At 41.2% G+C, this 17,248-nt stretch overlaps 1 protein-coding gene across 1 annotated transcript in view; it reads left to right on the top strand.

Annotated features, from left to right (window-relative positions):
* The window catches only part of EFCAB6 (EF-hand calcium binding domain 6), a 113,681-nt gene extending 97,559 nt beyond the window's left edge, over window positions 1–16,122 (top strand). The window contains 7 exon segments of the mRNA XM_063320085.1: window positions 4,915–5,124; window positions 8,525–8,795; window positions 9,209–9,321; window positions 10,619–10,793; window positions 11,690–11,769; window positions 13,335–13,511; window positions 15,918–16,122. Of these exon segments, the coding sequence (XP_063176155.1) occupies window positions 4,915–5,124; window positions 8,525–8,795; window positions 9,209–9,321; window positions 10,619–10,793; window positions 11,690–11,769; window positions 13,335–13,511; window positions 15,918–16,040 (1,149 nt within the window). The 3' untranslated portion in view covers window positions 16,041–16,122.
* The last annotated feature ends 1,126 nt before the right edge of the window (window positions 16,123–17,248 follow it).

Raw genomic sequence — 17,248 nt, 5'->3', positions numbered from 1 at the left:
GGGACAGCACTGACACAGCTTACCAGCTCCATGAGCAGAGGGTGGCTGTACTGTGACTCCCCAAACACTGATTTACCTGCGGGTGATGAAATGCACTGGGTGCAGCACTGCGATTTATCTGTTGTAACTGTGTCATTTCAGAGCCGAAAAAAACCCTGCAGCGGAGCGGTGACATCCTCAATGTTTCCACAACCTTGCTCCCTAAATGCAGCAGTGTTATTAACCCAGCCCTTGTGCACAGCATCCAGGTGTAGGGAGCTGAATTTCGTTTTACTGCCATGACCTGCCTGTGAAATTGCTCCAGGAATATGTAAGGACCTGCTCTAGAGAGGTGGTGCTTTTCCCTGTGCCGTGGGTGGGAGTTCTACAGGTTTATTCACTATTCACTATCCTGATGTGTTGAACCTCTAGGGCCTCCTGTTCTGGGCCACTGATTTGATCAGACAACTGACTGTCACCAGTCATGACCCATTGCACCAGCAGCAGAGGTTAGCCAGCCTGCTGATTGTGTCCCTACCCTCAGCCAGCAGCACCAAAAACTTTGTCTGTCCTCATGTAGAACAGCTGTGATCCAGGGAGAAACCCCTTCTGGGATACCTGCATGTTTGCACCTGTTTTCCGGTATTACATCTGCTTCAGGTTGAGAAAAGTTAAAACTTTCCTTATGCCACGATCTAACTCCATGTTTCTATCTGTGGTGAAAAACTGGTTTGAAAATTCGCCTTCCTTGACTTTGCTCTCCTGTGCAGTGCCCTCCCCATGACTACAATGTGCTGTCCCTCGTTGTGCTGGGATATCTGTTTTGGGGTCTTTCCCCCTTGTCAACGCCTCCCATAGCTGTACCTCTCTTTCCTTCTCTTCTGAGTAATGAAGAAAAGGGTCTAATGGAATTTCAAAATGGCAAATTGTTCCTTGGGAAGGAAGCCTTTCTTTCACTCTGTATTTACTAAGAGAGGAGCAAAAGAAGAAAATAGGGATTATGGAAAGTAGGGAATATAGCCTAGACATACTGCTGGTGGGCTAGGCAGTGGGGGGAGGCAGAAGCAGGGAAGACTCGCTGTGGCTCCTGCTTCTCTACCCAGTCCTACCTAGGCTTCATATTTCATATTTATTTAATACAATATTCATTTTAATTATATTTAGAGGAATGTGGCTTTTTTCTAGACAAGGCTGAGCTTGGCACGTGGGCCACCTTTGACTCATTGTGCCAAATCATTGTGTCAAACCATCGTATGCCATTACATATTTTAAATGCTACCAAGAGTATTTTATCCTGCAAATGTGACCTCGAAATTTGAATCTCTCTGTTGCAAATAGTTGGTCAAAAGGAAAATGGTACATTACAGAATGACCCTCAATGGAGCTTTCATCTTTTGTTTATAATTGGCTTTATTATTGCAAGCTCCTGTTGCACACCAGCTATCAAATCCTCAGCAGGCGTAAATCAGCACTCAGGTTAATGGAGCTAGACTGATCGCTGCCAGATGAGGATACAGCTCTACTTGTAACCCGGGGATAAAATACAAGTTTCTCTATAGTGCTAAGACTGAGACCTAAATCTGGCTGGCTGGTGAATTACTGGTTATCTGAACTTGAGAAGAAAATGCGTTTCCACCCCAATCTACACTCAGACAACTAACTCTGCTGCTTCCACACATCTTTAGGGAAGAGCATTTTTGGAAAACAACTTGAAGATACGTGTTGTTAGGGTAAAGGGGTGCCCATGGTCTAAGCACAGAAGCCTCTAAAACTGTGTAAAATGCCAAAAGGATGATTACTTCTGGCAAAGGTCATTCTCACGTACAAAGAGGAAAATGCATCCTTTTTCTGAGGGAGATACAAGGGCATTCTTGTGTAAGAAGTTTCCCAAGACCTTTGCTTTCTGAGCCTCCCCAGAAAGGGAGAGAGGTCAGACTTGTGAAAGGGCAGGGAAGAGGACCAGAGAAACTGTAATTTTTCTTGATGTACCGATTTACTTTCTAATTAAGAATTCCTCTTAATAGAAAAATCTCCCAGAAACAGGAAGAAGCTGCAAGAACGGAGCTTCGCTGAGCAGGTGTGGGTGGCGGAGCCTTCTTTTATTACTAATCAGCATAGTTATGCCATTTATAGAAAAGGACATGAGGCTGTGCGGAGAACTTTCTAAAGAAGAAAAATACAGCCCTGCTTTGAACAGCGAGTGAGCTACATAGGGTAGCCCGTAAGAAAAACCTCATAATAATGCCCTCAGTCTCTTGGTGAAAGCAGCAGGTGAAAAGTGGATTTACGTGGTCCTCCCAAGGTACTCTCAAATTCTATTAGGAAGGGCGAGAAAGCCTGTGAGGAGCTGAGCAGGACAGGTAGGTAATCTGGATCGTACAGCCTACGGTGGCAGCTGGCATTTGGGCACGGCGTGGGGCAGGTACTGCTCAGAGACCACGCGTTAGGCTGAGAAGTTACTGAGCAGGCTGCAGAGTCCAGGCCCCTGGATTCCTAAGTGATTCACAGACAGAGCTTGGAGGGATGAGTGGAGCACATGGCAGCGAATATCAGGAAATCAGCTAAAAGAAAAGTAGCCTCTTTGTCATCCAACAAAAAACTCTTCTATAGATGCTCTGTACACGCCGCTAGGACATAGGCTGCGCAGCTCTGAGGCAGCTTTGTTTCTGTTGCTCCCTTTCGAGGTTGAAATGAGACACAGCAAAGCTAAGAGAAGTACCTGCACCGTGTACAAGGTTAGTTTCAAATGGAGAAATGGCACTTAAGTGTCCAGATGACCAAGCCAGAGTCTGAGATTTTAGGCTCCAGGTCCATTATTTCTGCTAAAGGTGATTAATTTGGCTGCAGATGATACAGTCATAGATAGACACCGAATGTACTAACTGCATGTGGTAGGTGAATATAATGCTATAACTGAATATAAAAGGTTTTCTAGTTTCAGGCTATGGTTTACAAGAACAAGTGATATTTTTATTTATTTTTTGGCTCTCTAACCATTTTAAGATCAAAGGTTGTGTGACATATAGACAAAAAGCTCTTGAAATTAAATATACTAGGACACCTTACACTTACAAAATACATTTCTTTAAAAGGTTGCAGTGCAGTAACTCTTTCCCTCAGTCTTCGGCTTCGTTACAATAATTAAAAGCAGCGGTGCCGTGGTTTTTAGTTGCAGTAATGGCAGGTAGGCAGAAGGTGCACCCTGCTCTGGACCGTGCCTGGCAATCTTCATTTCCTGGCTGCAGCACAGACCAGCTTCCCAGTCTGCGTGCACGATTCCATTTCTCATATTTCTTCTCTTAATAATAATGCAGCCGTAATGTCTGTCCCACACGCATGTTTTATGTAAAGCGTGGTTAATATTGAAAAGTGTTATTTGTATCTGAAGATAGTGGAGTCTTTTCTGATTATGGGGCGGGTTTCTTGCAGTTCCATAAGAAACATATTTTCTTTTCCATCCAGTTATAATGATCATGTGAGACGTGACAAGGAAACAGGAGCGCAGGACCAAAAGCCATCTGTTTCTTTTTTGGTATTTCATATTGCATGGAGAAAGAAGGTGGCAAAGCTCATATGCTTAAACATGGGGGTATAAAATGCGATAGTAACATTTAGCATGCTGTAAAGAAATGTCTTTGCACCAAAAAGAGATTTATTTTTTTTTTGGTTGTTTTACCAGGACCTCTTACCACAGCTATAGTAAAACTGGCTGCCGCTTGTGTTTGTGAAAACTTTGCTTTCAAGATATTTTACATCTTTAGTTTAGACAGTGCAGTGTGTGGAAAGTCAGATTCCATTCCTGAAAATAAGTAGTTTCTTCTTCAAAATTCTGATCCTGCGTTTTATTATTATTATTATTATTCCATAATGTGCCACTCTTGAGACTAATTTTATAAGTAAAACTTGGTTTCATTTTAAATGTTGAAGTTTGCTGCTACTTCTGGAGGTTGAATGTAAATGTTGAATAGACTTCACTGATATTTAATTTTATGAAATGTAGCTTTTTGCATGCACAGTGAGACTTTTGGTATTCTCAGGTACGCTCATCTCAAAGCCTAGAGTGCTTTACTTTGCAGTTTATTCCAACAAACTGTATTTTGTTCTTTTTATTTCTGCCTGTCATATGACCTTCTACTGTATTTACTCAAAGTGTGGATTTCCACCCTGCAGAATGATGCATAATGGGGGTTCAGTTAGCAATAAGCTCCAGTGGTAGATTTTAGCAGCCGTACACCGGTGTTAGATTTGAAAGGAACACACTGAAAAAAAGGGGTTGTGCACACCTTGTGCTAGCATTAACACACTTGTACCCAGACCCTTCTCTGCTTTTCTCTCACACATTCTGTACCTTCGCCACCTTCCACTGCATCGTTTAGCTGCAGTATCCCTACTGTGGGTGACCAGACTAAAAAGTACCGCAGTAAATATACCTGGAACTTAGAAAGGAAAGGGAAATAATTGCCCTCTCTTTCATCTCAGGACTGAAGTGCCTTTTCAATCAAAGAGATTTCCACTGCTTGCTAAAGACTATTCAGATGAGAAGAATACGTTTGGGATATTTGGGCTAGTTAGCGCTCACTTCCCTTTTTTCTGCATTAACAGAATAGCCCTCTTTGTAAGATCACCCAATTTTTTAGACCTTTGTAAAAGTTTAGGTCAGTCTTGGAATCCTGTGCTTTTGTTGGCCTGTCACCAGTTGGATCACGTTTATAGAGAGTCTATTTTTTCCCTTAACTACTTGCATAGCCCCTTTGCTCTTTTGTGGTGCAAGCCAGAATTCCTGGAAGCAGGTTTTACTGCCTGCGGGATCTCGAAGGCCGCCTTCTCCATGGACATTTCCCTCTTCGACTGGCTGAATGCCATACCGCGATGCCATAATGCCACAATTTATTCAGTGGATCCATTACTGATCCTCTGTGTATGCTTTTTGTCTAGACTGAGGAAGGGCAAAAAGTCATTCCGCCTAAATCTTCTTTGGAGCTGTCAGACCAAGGCATCCTCTCGCAGGTACAAGAAGTAATGACTGCTGGCTTTAACACAATTGCACAAGAGTTTAAAGATACTGCCTCTTCAAAAGATAATACAGTATCAAAAGAGGAGTTCTGGGGTATATGTAACCGACATCAGCGGCTGACTGAAGAACAAGTAAGAAAACCATATTATTTTGTCTTGTTAATCTAAGTGTACAACTGGGTAAATTGGCTATGGCTAGAGACGTGTTTGCATACTGTTGTGTATAGGCAAGTAGTTTAAAAATTTGGATGAAATGAAAATGTTTTAAGACTATCATTCCATGAACATTTGTTGCTACATTTGTGGGAGATTATTTTTTCCTTATCTCTGAGTATGGTTATGAACTATAATAATCGCAGCCTTTCTAAAGCAAAGTCACGGAGATGCTATTGCTAATAGCGAAGGTGTGAATTTAAAGCACAGTAGTTCTCTTTCACTAGCTCTTTATCTGTATATTTGCTATTTTAAAAGTTTCTTTTTTCAGTTTTAAATTAATCCACTTCCAGTTGACGGGGGGAAAAGCCTTCTCAGCATGGTATAAAAAGTATTTCCATGGGGAGCTAATGCAAATTCTTTTTCCTCAGTAGCTATTTTGTCCTGCCCTCCTTGGACAAAGAAAGGGGCAAGCATTTGACATTTCCCAGACACCTCTCAGCTACTTTTCTGGGTTAAAGATTGCCCCAGATTAGCGTTAGCAGAGTTTATGTAATCTTGAATTTAGCTTGAGTGACTGAAGTCATGGTGTGAATCTGGCGGTACAACACAACCGATTAGCCCAGCACTAACCTCAGGGAAACCTGAGAGGCCAGTCATAAGATTCTGCTTCTGTTGAACTGAAATTGTAAGAGCCATTTTTTTATCTTAGCTAATGCTGGTTCAATGTGATTTTCCCAGTCCAAAGACTATGTGAACAATAAAACAGAGGGAACCTTGACTAAAAGATTTCAGATTTTACTTAACAGCATTCTAACCTTCATGCTCATGATTGCGTCAATGCCATTTGGCAGCAAACTGAAAGACAAGACAGAGAGCCTCAAACTCGTATGCGTGTCTGCACTACAGAAAATTATTTCGGTACTTTGCTCATTGCAGATATACCCTCAGAGTTCTTGGCCCAGCATCTTTGACTATAAAATGCAGACAGCAGCAGGGCCTGCTTGTAATTACAGCAAAGAGATTGCACAGCCTGCCATGTTCTCAGGCGATGCTACTCGTGTAAATTTGCAGAGGAAAGCACTGGAAAAAAAAATAAATATTTTCCACTTCCCCCTTGAAAACAGCAGAAGAAACCACAATGGTTTCTTCCAATGTGTGCACTATTCCTCATAGCCACACTTCTGGTGAGGTACCAAGTGCAAGTGCCAGATTGGAACCTGGAGCCTCAATACCAGATGAAAGCAGAAGTGAAAACATGGTGATACTCTTTCCTCACCTCTGTGAACCACTGAGCAGGAGTGCTGGGGTGAGATTATGGCTAAGCCCCAGCCGAAGCAGAATGCACACCTTCCTGAGCTGTGAAAACACCCTTGGTTTCTTTTTTTGGAAGCAGAAAGGCAGGCATCTCCAGATAAAGAGTCCTCCAGACTAGATCCTGTCTACTTTACACTCAAGAAGAAGCAAAGGGACACAGGAGCTATTTTATACTTAAAAGAACCTCAGACAAGTGAAGAAAAAAAAAATCTTGATAGAAACTGTCATCCATAATAGCAACGAGAAGCAGGCCTGAGGAGCCTCATTTATATAAGCAGCAGCCTCTATGTGAGTGAGATTCAAGCCCTGTATCTCCAGAGATATTTTGATTTTGACAGGCCTCTCAAAGATATGCCTACGTATATCTATATGAAGATGCCCCAGGAGAGCCTTCCAATCTGGGTACCGGGTTTGCCACTGCTAATTCAAACCCCTGCCGTTCCGGCTGTTGTCAGTGCTCAGAGTTGTTACAGAAGTGTTACTAGTAGTCATAGTCTGGATGACTTCACAGAAAATGTCGTCTTTTATCCTTTTCTGGATGATGGCCACTTACTGTTTGCTATTAGCAAGGCTCAGCTGGAGTCTGTATCGAGCAGTGGATGAAGAATTCCTTCCTGAAGTTTGGCTTCTTGGTCTTCTGAATTTCTGATACTGTGACCTTTTTCATAAAAGGCTAAGGATGGTAAGCACACAGCAAGCAAGGTGTTGATTAATATCTTGCCCACTGACATCCCCCTTTTTATCACAGGCACTTTTCTCTTCTCTGCTTGAACTCCATTGACTTGCTTGAACTATCTGCAATCCTCCAAATGGCTAAACTTTGCTGGGTGTTGAAATAGTTTCTAACTATATCTAACCCAGCTCATCAGGGTATTGTTCTATTTAATTGAAGTTTGTAATACACTTTGAGATCCTCGTATGAAGTGTGAAGTCTAATCACAAGTGCAAAATAGAATTGTTTATAATTCATAATGTGGTAGCAGCCAGGCCAATGGGGGAAAGTTGAAAGGAAATTCAAAACGTATCCTTTGCCCTTTGAAGTTTGACTGCAACTTGGCACATGCATCAAAGAGGTGACTAGTTTCCTTTAGGGTTTAAGTCTCTGCCGAAAAAGATCAAATCAAAAGCAATCTGAGGTTCCCAATTAGATTTATATTAAAAATCAATAATGAAGACCCTAAAAAGGCATACTGATGACTCTTGAAACACTCGCAAAATGAGTGCAGCTCATTTAAGGGCAGGCTGTGATAATCCTTGCTTTGATTAGTAGCTTATAACATGAGTAGTCCCATTTAATTCAGTGCAGCAACTTACTGAATAAAGTGCTGTTCAGCAGGAAATCAGCCCAGCGTTGTCCTTACGATTCCATATGTAGCCCAGAGGGTGGGCTACCTGCCCTGTGTTGGGCCAAGCACCACCATGGACCTCCACAGGGTATCAGGAGCTGCACCCAGGTCTTCTGTAGGCTGGTTGTATGGTAAATGTTCCTGGCCATACATAGTAACTATATGTGATTCTAAAGGCTATAAACATATCTTGCTATGTTCTTTCGTGCTCATTCATTTTTGCCCTCAGGGTGAAATAATTTGTTTATGCAAATACTATAACTGAGGAACCTTAATGGCCTCCTGAGACTGTGGTATAACTTAGGTGCACCTGATAGCATGAGAAATTTGCCTCAATGGTGCTTAGCCAGGATACAGGTGCACCATGTATTTGATTTACATCTCATGTTAAAGCGTTCATTCTTCTATACCGCAGCTCAATCACTGTGTCTAATCACAGGGTTTAGTAGTTTAAATAGCCCACAAAGGGCCCAATTCAATTAAAAAATGTCCTGCAGAAATCCTTTTTTCATTGTTTTCCCAGCCTTGTGCAGGCTTCTGCAGAGAAGCTGTGATTTTTTATTTTTTTTTTTCATAATATGGGCCTTAGGATTCCTTCTACTCCAAGGCATCCTCTCCTTTCTTTTTGATACATTTTGTCATATCCTTAGTACAGAAGAGAATTCTGTTTTTGTAAAAATAGCATTTACAAAAGTCATCTTTTGCTTCTTCATTAGTTAGAAAATCTTTGGAACATAGTGGATTTCAACGCTGGTGGACGATTGAAGGATGACGACTATTTGAAGAAGTTCATCTCAGAAGTTGTAACGATGCCATCAAGCACTCCTGGTGCAACTGGTTCTGCAACTTCTGCCAAGCCAGCTGCCCATACCATGCAGGACCCACGTGTGTCTTCTCACCCTGAACGTCCCAAGACACAATCTTCTCTAGTAGGGCGAAAGAGCGTTAAGTGTGGTTGTTTCATGAATTTTCTGTTTTTTCATTTCTGTGCATAGGCTGAAAATAATACCCGTGGAACTCAGTGAAGCTATTCTTATTGATTGCCCGTGAAATCAGGCACAACCACTTGTCAATAAGCAAATGAGGTAATTTGCAAAACTGTGTTACAATGACAAAAATTGGGGCAGACAGTAATTCCACTGAAGTCAAAGGATAGATATGGATTTATATAAATAGCATTCCCTGCTGTTACCTTACACATATCTGTCAGAACTGTACAGCAAATAAAGTTTCTGTGTTTAAGTACAATCAGATTTCTGAGAAGAAAGTAAACAGCCCAAATTACAGAGGCCCAATAGCTGCAAAAGCAGCATTAAAAAAAAAAAAAAAAAAAAAAAGATGGTTTATCTGTGGTCATCTGACAAAGCTGGGCAGGATTGGCCATTGGGATTTTCTAACAGGTGTTTGCTGGCCTGTCCAAAAACTTTCTGGTGGTCTTGCCTGCTTGTCTGCCAGATTACAGCCTGGTAGTCTAACTGATGGACTTGTCATGAAGGCCAGTGATCTGAGAGAGGTAAGAGAAGTGGATTAGGAATGTAGTAGTTTTGCTTCATTTTTGCATCCGTACCTATACTTCATGTCAATAATGCACTTGGGTCCTCTCCGCTGCCATGCTGGCCTTTTACCCTAGTGCTAGAATTCACAGAAAAGTGAATGACAGGCAGAAAAATTAAATATCCTCTTTGTGGAGCTGCACCCGCCTATTCCACATTCTTTGGATACAACCAAACCTACAACAGAAAAATAAAATATTTAGAATTATTCAGTGCCTGGAACATGCTTGGATTTTCTGACTACTTCTACATGGAGATGTTTAGCTACTGAAAAAGAAATAACAGATTGAGCAAATTAAAGATGCAAACAAGTTGTCAGGGCTGGTAAATCTAAACATTGGCCCACTGCTAGCTCAATTATCGCATTAACTATAGGTTCTTTCTTGAAAAGCCCAGACAATTAGCTACACGCATCCTTCATGCTCTGATCCAGTTCCCAGAGAAAGCAAGGGAAAATTTCTCGTTACTGTCTGTGACTGCTGGATTGGGCAGTGTAAGACAACGGGAAGGGAACTTAAGTCTCCCCAAACTTATGGCTGTTGGAAATAACCCAATCAGTGTGAAGACTGATCAGGCTGAATGTTCCTGCAGCATTCATTGCATGGAAATGTGTGCGAGGCCTCAGCAAGTCTGCACCAGTGAGACCCTCAAGAGAGCACTGGGAAGTCTCACTAAATATGAGATTATCCATTGGATCTAGAAGCACAAATACCACTTGTGCACGTACCTTACAGTGGTAGGCTGAGGCTTTGCTTCCAGCTCAACCAGGGTACTGCTGAGGCAGCAATCAGAAAGACACTGAGCTCTGGGATCCTCTCGCGTTATTCCTTCTGTGGTTCTGCATAGGATCAGGAATTCTGCCAGTAACAAATCAAAGCAATGTTATTTTGTAGTTCAGTGACTTTCCACTGGTTTGTTCGTTTGTTCTAAGATGGCATGACATAGCTTTTTTTGAACATGGTATCTGTCTCTTTACAAGAAACAGTTTGGAGAAACTATAAATGATTTACAAATTAAGTCAAACAAAAAAAAGTGGTCAAGGCCCATTAAATGAGTAGGATCATTTTGTTACTAAGAGTGTTATCATATTTTTACCTACAGTTTTGCATACACAATTCAAATCAGACATAGAAGTGGTTCATATGGCACATTAACCTCAAGTCTGGAAGACCAGAAACTGGATTTGTCGCCTGGTGGTTTGTCTACACAACCAGTGAAACTCAATAGAAAAAAATTACCATTATCTCTTGCTTTTAGATACCAGCATCCAGTCACCCTCGGACAACAACTTGTTCTGCACCTATCCTTAACTGTGAAACAACAGAAAATAAGATAAGAAAGAACATTCAACATTCCTAGAGAGGCATACTGAAAGTGTGTAAAGAGAAGGATGTCAGCAATCTAGGAGAAATCCCAGTGCCAGACTTCCTAGGTTTGTTACCATCTGAAAAGTGTTTTATTCATTCGCAGATGAGTTCTGTTTTCCTTCTGGTGTCCCAACCGTAAGAACACCTTGCCCCTAGTAAGAGGCATCACTGCACGATTGGTCCAGCACCACCCTGGTATTGCAGAGTAGAATAGCTTGCAGTAGCCTTGGGTGCAATACATTCACAACCCTATTCAGAATAAACTACTCCTTGGAAAAGGAGTGCATGGCTTTCCTTGTGGGTACTTATGCTATGTATACAATTTTTCTCGTCACCTTACCAATACACTACCCTTGCCTGTACCTGGGGATATTTGAGTTAATAATTTCAAATAGAAAACACTGGAGCCAACCTTTTAAGAGCTTTTGTTGAACTAAATCAAAAAATCAAGCTAGAAATAAAAAGTGGATGTGATGCATCTTAGAATGGCCCCGACTAGAGGTCTTGTCAGCAAGCTGTGCCTCTGCTCCACACCCAGCACTGCAAGGAAAGCTTTCACTTGCGCTGCTGTTAAGGGTCACTAAAAACCTCTAGTAGCCACGATTGGTCAGCACACATTGCACCCTTCCAGCTCTCCCTGCCAAACATATCTGCTGCGATGAAAAGGCAAAAGAGTCCCAGCAAGGCAGCTACACACAGGCTGTTCTCCTCTGCCCACAGTACTGCTCTAGGGCAGAACAGATCACAAGAGACACAGAAATCTGGCTCTCGTGGCCCAGAAAGGAAGGCATCGGCAATAGCATCCCAATCAAGTTCCATAGTAGGAACAGTGCCAGATTCCAAATCTGCTCATTCAGTGAGCCTCCTACATTTTTAGGTTGTTTCTGACTGTGCCTAATTAGTTTAGATATGGTTAGTAGCAGCATTTTATGAAGAAATTACATTACTGAACTGTTTTCAGATGTGGAACGAACAGATTGCTACCAAGGTATGAAGAGGGTATCATTAGGAATTATCAAGTATTCACTACCAGTAGGGAGAGTAAGGTAAAACTATTAAGTTTTGCATCAAAGAACTTCATTATCTTACATAAGGTTTCTTTTATACACAAATTTGATGCTGTAAAATTCCATCCCAGTATTCTGGAGTGGATAAAGCAGTAATTTTTTAGTGCCTATGTGGTTGTCTCAAATAATTCTTATTTTATTTATTCTATTCAGAAAAAATAATGAAGGTCTTGTTCCACGTTCTGAGCATCTTTATATAATGTAATATTCAAAGTTAAATTTCCCCATAGATTGCTTGGCCCATTCAACCTAGTAAGTGTACAGATACACATCAAAAGGAACAACTGAAAAAAAACCCCAAACCCACAAATAAAACCTTTCTTTGGGGGTGGCAGGCACAATTCCTTTTCTTTCTCAAAAGCTGAGAGAATCAATGGCCTAGGGCTTCATGGAAGCAGCCAGGCTCTGAGCTATGAAAATAACCCAAGCTGACGTCATCGTAAAGTCTCCTTTCCCTCCCTTCAGCCCACGAGGCTACTCAGTACTTTGGGTTGGAAACTGCATTATTCAGGAAACCCCTCATTCCTCAGCTACGTAGTCTGAAGGAGGAATAGCCCAAGGGCACAGAAAGAACGTAAGAGGCCTGGGAGGCAGCTGCACAACTCTTGTAGGTGCAGCACAGCCTCTGTGTCCACGTAGCAGACGTATAAAGCCAACTATGCATTTCCCTCACAAGGAGATGCTTGCAGAGACGCCAGTGACATGTGCAACTGGCACAAGTGGGGCACTAGTCACTTACCCAATTACAGTACTAAATACCAGGAGAGTGTCAGGGAAAGCTGAGATGGAGCTGTATTTTAAGGAAATAGTAGAGCAGATGCAGAGCCTGCAGGTGGATTGGGGCTTGCTGATTTTTCCCAAAGTGCCTTACTTATCACTCCCATGTTAAAGCTTTGTACAAGTGGAATTAATTTTGCCTTAATGAATAGTTCTGCAGTTCACCTGTGTTCAGGGTTCACCAGTGTAACAAGTTTAGCCAGGCTAAAACAACAGGCCCCAACACGTCCCAAGGAAAATTAACCCTACTGTCCAGCGATGAAACTGCAGAAAGGTTCAAAAGCTGTTTACAAGGTATTTTATGTACTGGGGAAAGTGTATAGTAGGGTCTTGGTTTTTCTTAAATATCCTACCGCTCCCATAGATGACTTATGCATTCAGTCACTTTTAAGCCAAAATTTCACCCTGAAAAATCAACACTGCAGAGAATTAAAAATGACTGAATGAGGGAGTTGAAATAAGGACAAGCATAATACATGTGAAAACACTGAGAGCTGAGCAGAAGTAACACTGCCTGCAGAATCAGTTTCAAATAATGAAAAGTTAGGGCTTTGACAGTGATTAAGTAAATATACCATCTGCACTTCCCAAGAATATCAAAATGTTATAGGTTAAAGTGATCTAGTGTAAACAATATCTTGCAATAATTTGTAAACAAGTATTCGGCAGCCAGTCGCAGACTAAAGCGGCATTACTGTCCAAAACTTTTTCATTCTGCATTATAGTTGTCCTCAGTTGTGCTCATGATGCTGTTAGTAAAAGCGAATCTTTCTCATCCAACTTTGTCAGCTGAGTCCTGGACCACAAACCATATCGTTCTTCAGTGCAATGCTGAGAATTCAGCCCCAGATCCTGCACTGCTGGAGACCAGTGAAGCAAACTTTTAAATCCTATGATGAAAGTCATACCGGACCGTTACATATTGCAGATTTCAGACAAGTAAGTTGCATTTAGCAATTCATCGTCAGAAAATTACAGTAGCCGAATCTGGGCTTCCTGACTGAAAATTTTCTGAAACGTGGTACTGAACTAGAATGCATAAACTCATCCTGGCCCCTCTTTGCGACTTTACCTCTGACCATTACTCACTGTAATCATTCTCCACACGTGATTACACTTCCTTGAGGGCTGAAGTCTTGGTGGGCTCCTGAATAGGTAAAACAGAAAAACCTTAGTCCCTATGCAAAGTTTAAACGCATATCTTTAACAAACACATGGGAAGGGAATAGAAGTGTACCTTCTGGTAGGTCTCCCTTCAGGCACCGCTACCACTGCGGGATCCTGTGACCCTCCAGCTGGTGTGGTCCCTTCTAAATGTGGAACGGGCTCAAGCAATCCCCACTTGAGAGTCCCCGTTTCTGGTTTCTCTCTCTGCTCTTCTGGTTTTTTCTAGGCAAGGGATCCATATTCTCTGCAAATATTTTAGTACTTTGTACCTCCTCAAATACACACCTGTGTATACTGGATATCAGTGATTCTTCATCTAGATCGATGGGGTGTCTGATTTTTGCTTAGCTTTGATCTTTGATATTGTTTTAGCCAGGAGTAATAGTCACTGTCTGTTCTGGAGTAATAGAATATTTGCTATTCAACTGCAAGGAAAAAAAAAATAGCATGGGGCCCTAAACCCCTTTAACGCTGCGTGCATTAGGACGCCCCTTGGTATCGGTACTGCTTCGAAGACCTGGTCAACTAGGGGATGGGATGCTCCATCACAATAAATAACGCTTGGCTGCAAAAAAACAACAAGGTGTGCTTCTGACACTCCCCTTCCCCTGGAGCTGCAGGAAGCCAGCTTGTTGCCTGGTAGACTATAAACCTAGTCGATTATATCAGTCACAGAAGCACACTTTTAAATCTTTACTTATTTAGGATTGGTGGGAATGTGATGCGTTCTGGCAATGCCACACAGCTGAAACCCAAGTCCCTGCCTGCCCCTCTACGAAGGCTGAGGAGCAAGATGTCTCCATGTGGCCGTATCAGCTTCACGCCTGAGGCTCCCTGTCCGTCACTGCAGCTTTCTGACTGCTTGGGCACTGCCTCAGCAAACCAGGCTCAGAGGAAGAGGAGCGAAGATCAGGCCCGTTGCATTTGATTTTAATTTGCCATGTTCCTCTAGGACATGTGATGATTACCATTTCTAGTTAAAGCAATGTCAACAACTTTCAGATCAAGCTTCCTAACATGATATAAGGTAAGCAAAAAAACACCAAACACCAAACCAATAACCCAAAAAACCCCAACCCAAACCCAACCGAAAAACTAACTCCTCATGGATCTAGATCAAGAAGAAATCCTTGGTTCCAAAACCTTACTACAAAGGTGTTAATCTGCTGTTCGACAAGATATCAAGTGATTTGTGGAGGTACAAATCCCTTTATCTCCTAGGTAACTTAATTTACCGAAACGGGGAAATTAGCTCTCTACTAACATCAGTAACACTGCTATTTATGGCTGTACTATCTGCAAGGGGTCATTAGCGATTGCTGATGCTGAGCCGTTAAGAGGGAAAGGGGTAGACTGAGTTTGCCAGAAAACTAATGACAACTGGCATAGCACACAAGGACACACTTTCAAAGTTTAAATTCACAAGTGCATGTAAAACCAGAAGTAATCCTCAGAAATCAATGCATTTTTTTCTTTAATGTTAGGGTATTGAAAACATTTAAAACTGTTGAAGTGCTGAAAAAAATGCACTGGGTAAAATATTGGAAAAATGCAGGTATCTAACCTGGCTTTTAGCATCAGGTGAACCAGACGTGTCCTGTTCAAGTTGGGTTCTCACTGAAGTGTTAGGAAGGCATGCTTACAGGCTGAGCATTTGTCCCATGAAAATTAAAAGCACTGAGTGCGTCGTGGGCATTACTATATACACCGGGGTTTGCACAATTTGAGCGACTAGATTATTCCTTCTGTTTCTCCAGACGCAAAGGCTGCAGATCATCCAAGGAGGACAGAAAGGAAGAAATTCCACCTCTTCGTCTCATCTACAGATAGTAACAAAATCCTTTTAAATGTGGGCTTTCTGTAAATTAGCTTCTGTGCCCAGGGGTGCTACCTATTTCCCAATGCTCCCTCGGGCAGCTGCTAGTTGGGCTAGTGGACAAAATCCCTGCCTATGCAGGTTTTCAGATACTCATCCCAGCAAGCCAGTATTGGTGTGGGAAGACAAAGAGATAATAAAGGAGGGCTTGATTTTCTAATATTCTGAGAAACCCAGGACAGAGTGGAGCTGAATCGTCAAGTCATTTTGTAAAGAAATTTCAGCAAGATAAACTAGTGTTTTTACTTCTTGCTCACTCAAATCTCTGGAATAAATTTTAAAGTCGTCCCTGTCTTTTGTAGGTTCTTCATGACTATGGCATCAACATAACTGAAGAGGAGTTATTCAACATTTTGGAATATTATGATAAGAATTTGTCTTCAAAAATATCCTATAATGATTTTCTCCGGGCATTCATACAGTAGGATTTGATCAAATGCAGGAAACCATAGATAAAGACAGTGACTGATTTATAATTTCAAATTTCAAACTAATAAATTAATTGAGTATGGCTTTTTTGTATCTATTTATTAGAAAACTCAAAATACTTTAAAATTCTGACAGCAGTCCTGTGTTGTGGATTAAATCTACATAGTGAAGGAATTAATTTTGCATAATCCATTTATCAAAAAAGAAAAAGACAACAATTAACATTGTCAAAATAATGCTTCCTAAGACATCTCCAAAAGCAATTCATTTAAGGAAATTCTTTTTTTAATTTTACGCATCTTATTAATGACATACTCTTAATTTCAGTAAAAAGGTTTACGAGGCATACTATTCAATTTCCTCAATTGTCATTTTCCAAGTGTATTAGTTTTCATGTTATCCTTCATTATTCAAAAAAATCATCCCATTTCTCGGTGCATGTTTTTCCTCTACTTGCAGTGCCCTATTTGTACTGTCAAAGATGTGTTAGTACGGACTGGCCATCGAAATCTGAGCAGATGCCAACTGTGTGTGGACACCACACCTTTCTCTCTTAAAGCTGTTCTACATCCTTCAGCACAGTTTAGAAAAGAAGCTACTTTACCAATGAGCACCGGCTTCTTAACTGCAGAGAAACACTCCCAGTGTTAGCTGTGAGGTGCATTTGTTTAAGGCTACTGTATATATATAGATACACACACACACATATATATATACACAATAAACCGCAAGTAAACCCTCTGGTTAGATTTCCCCGTTCTAGAAAAGCTCTGTTTGACTATCTTGTGAGCTACCTACATCTTGGTGAGGAAATTAAAAGATAATTGTTTGACTGTTGAACTCTACTGATAATTAAAGGAAAATATAATCATCAGATCCTGTTTCCTGGGATTATATCAACAATTAAACACTTACCTGCTCCAAAGAACTGTTAGATAAATATTTCACTGTCTGATTCCCGAATTAGTATTCTTTGGTACACCAAAGAGCCCTGTCCCCATCACCTGAACTTATTTGGTACCTTTCTTTCTCCAAAGTAATATATAAAGGTAAGTCAACAAAAATTAATAAAACAAAAAAAAAGAGAGCAAGTTATGTGTGTAAAAACCACACATACATATATATATATACACACACACACACATATATATATATATATATAAAACAAGGAAAGTCTTTGGAATGGGAAAGGGTAGAGGAACAT

The sequence above is a fragment of the Chroicocephalus ridibundus genome, chromosome 1 (assembly GCF_963924245.1).
Source record: "Chroicocephalus ridibundus chromosome 1, bChrRid1.1, whole genome shotgun sequence".
Taxonomy (NCBI): Eukaryota; Metazoa; Chordata; class Aves; order Charadriiformes; family Laridae; genus Chroicocephalus; species Chroicocephalus ridibundus.
The sequence above is the reverse complement of the archived record's forward strand: the minus strand, read 5'-3'. Positions and strand labels throughout refer to the sequence as shown.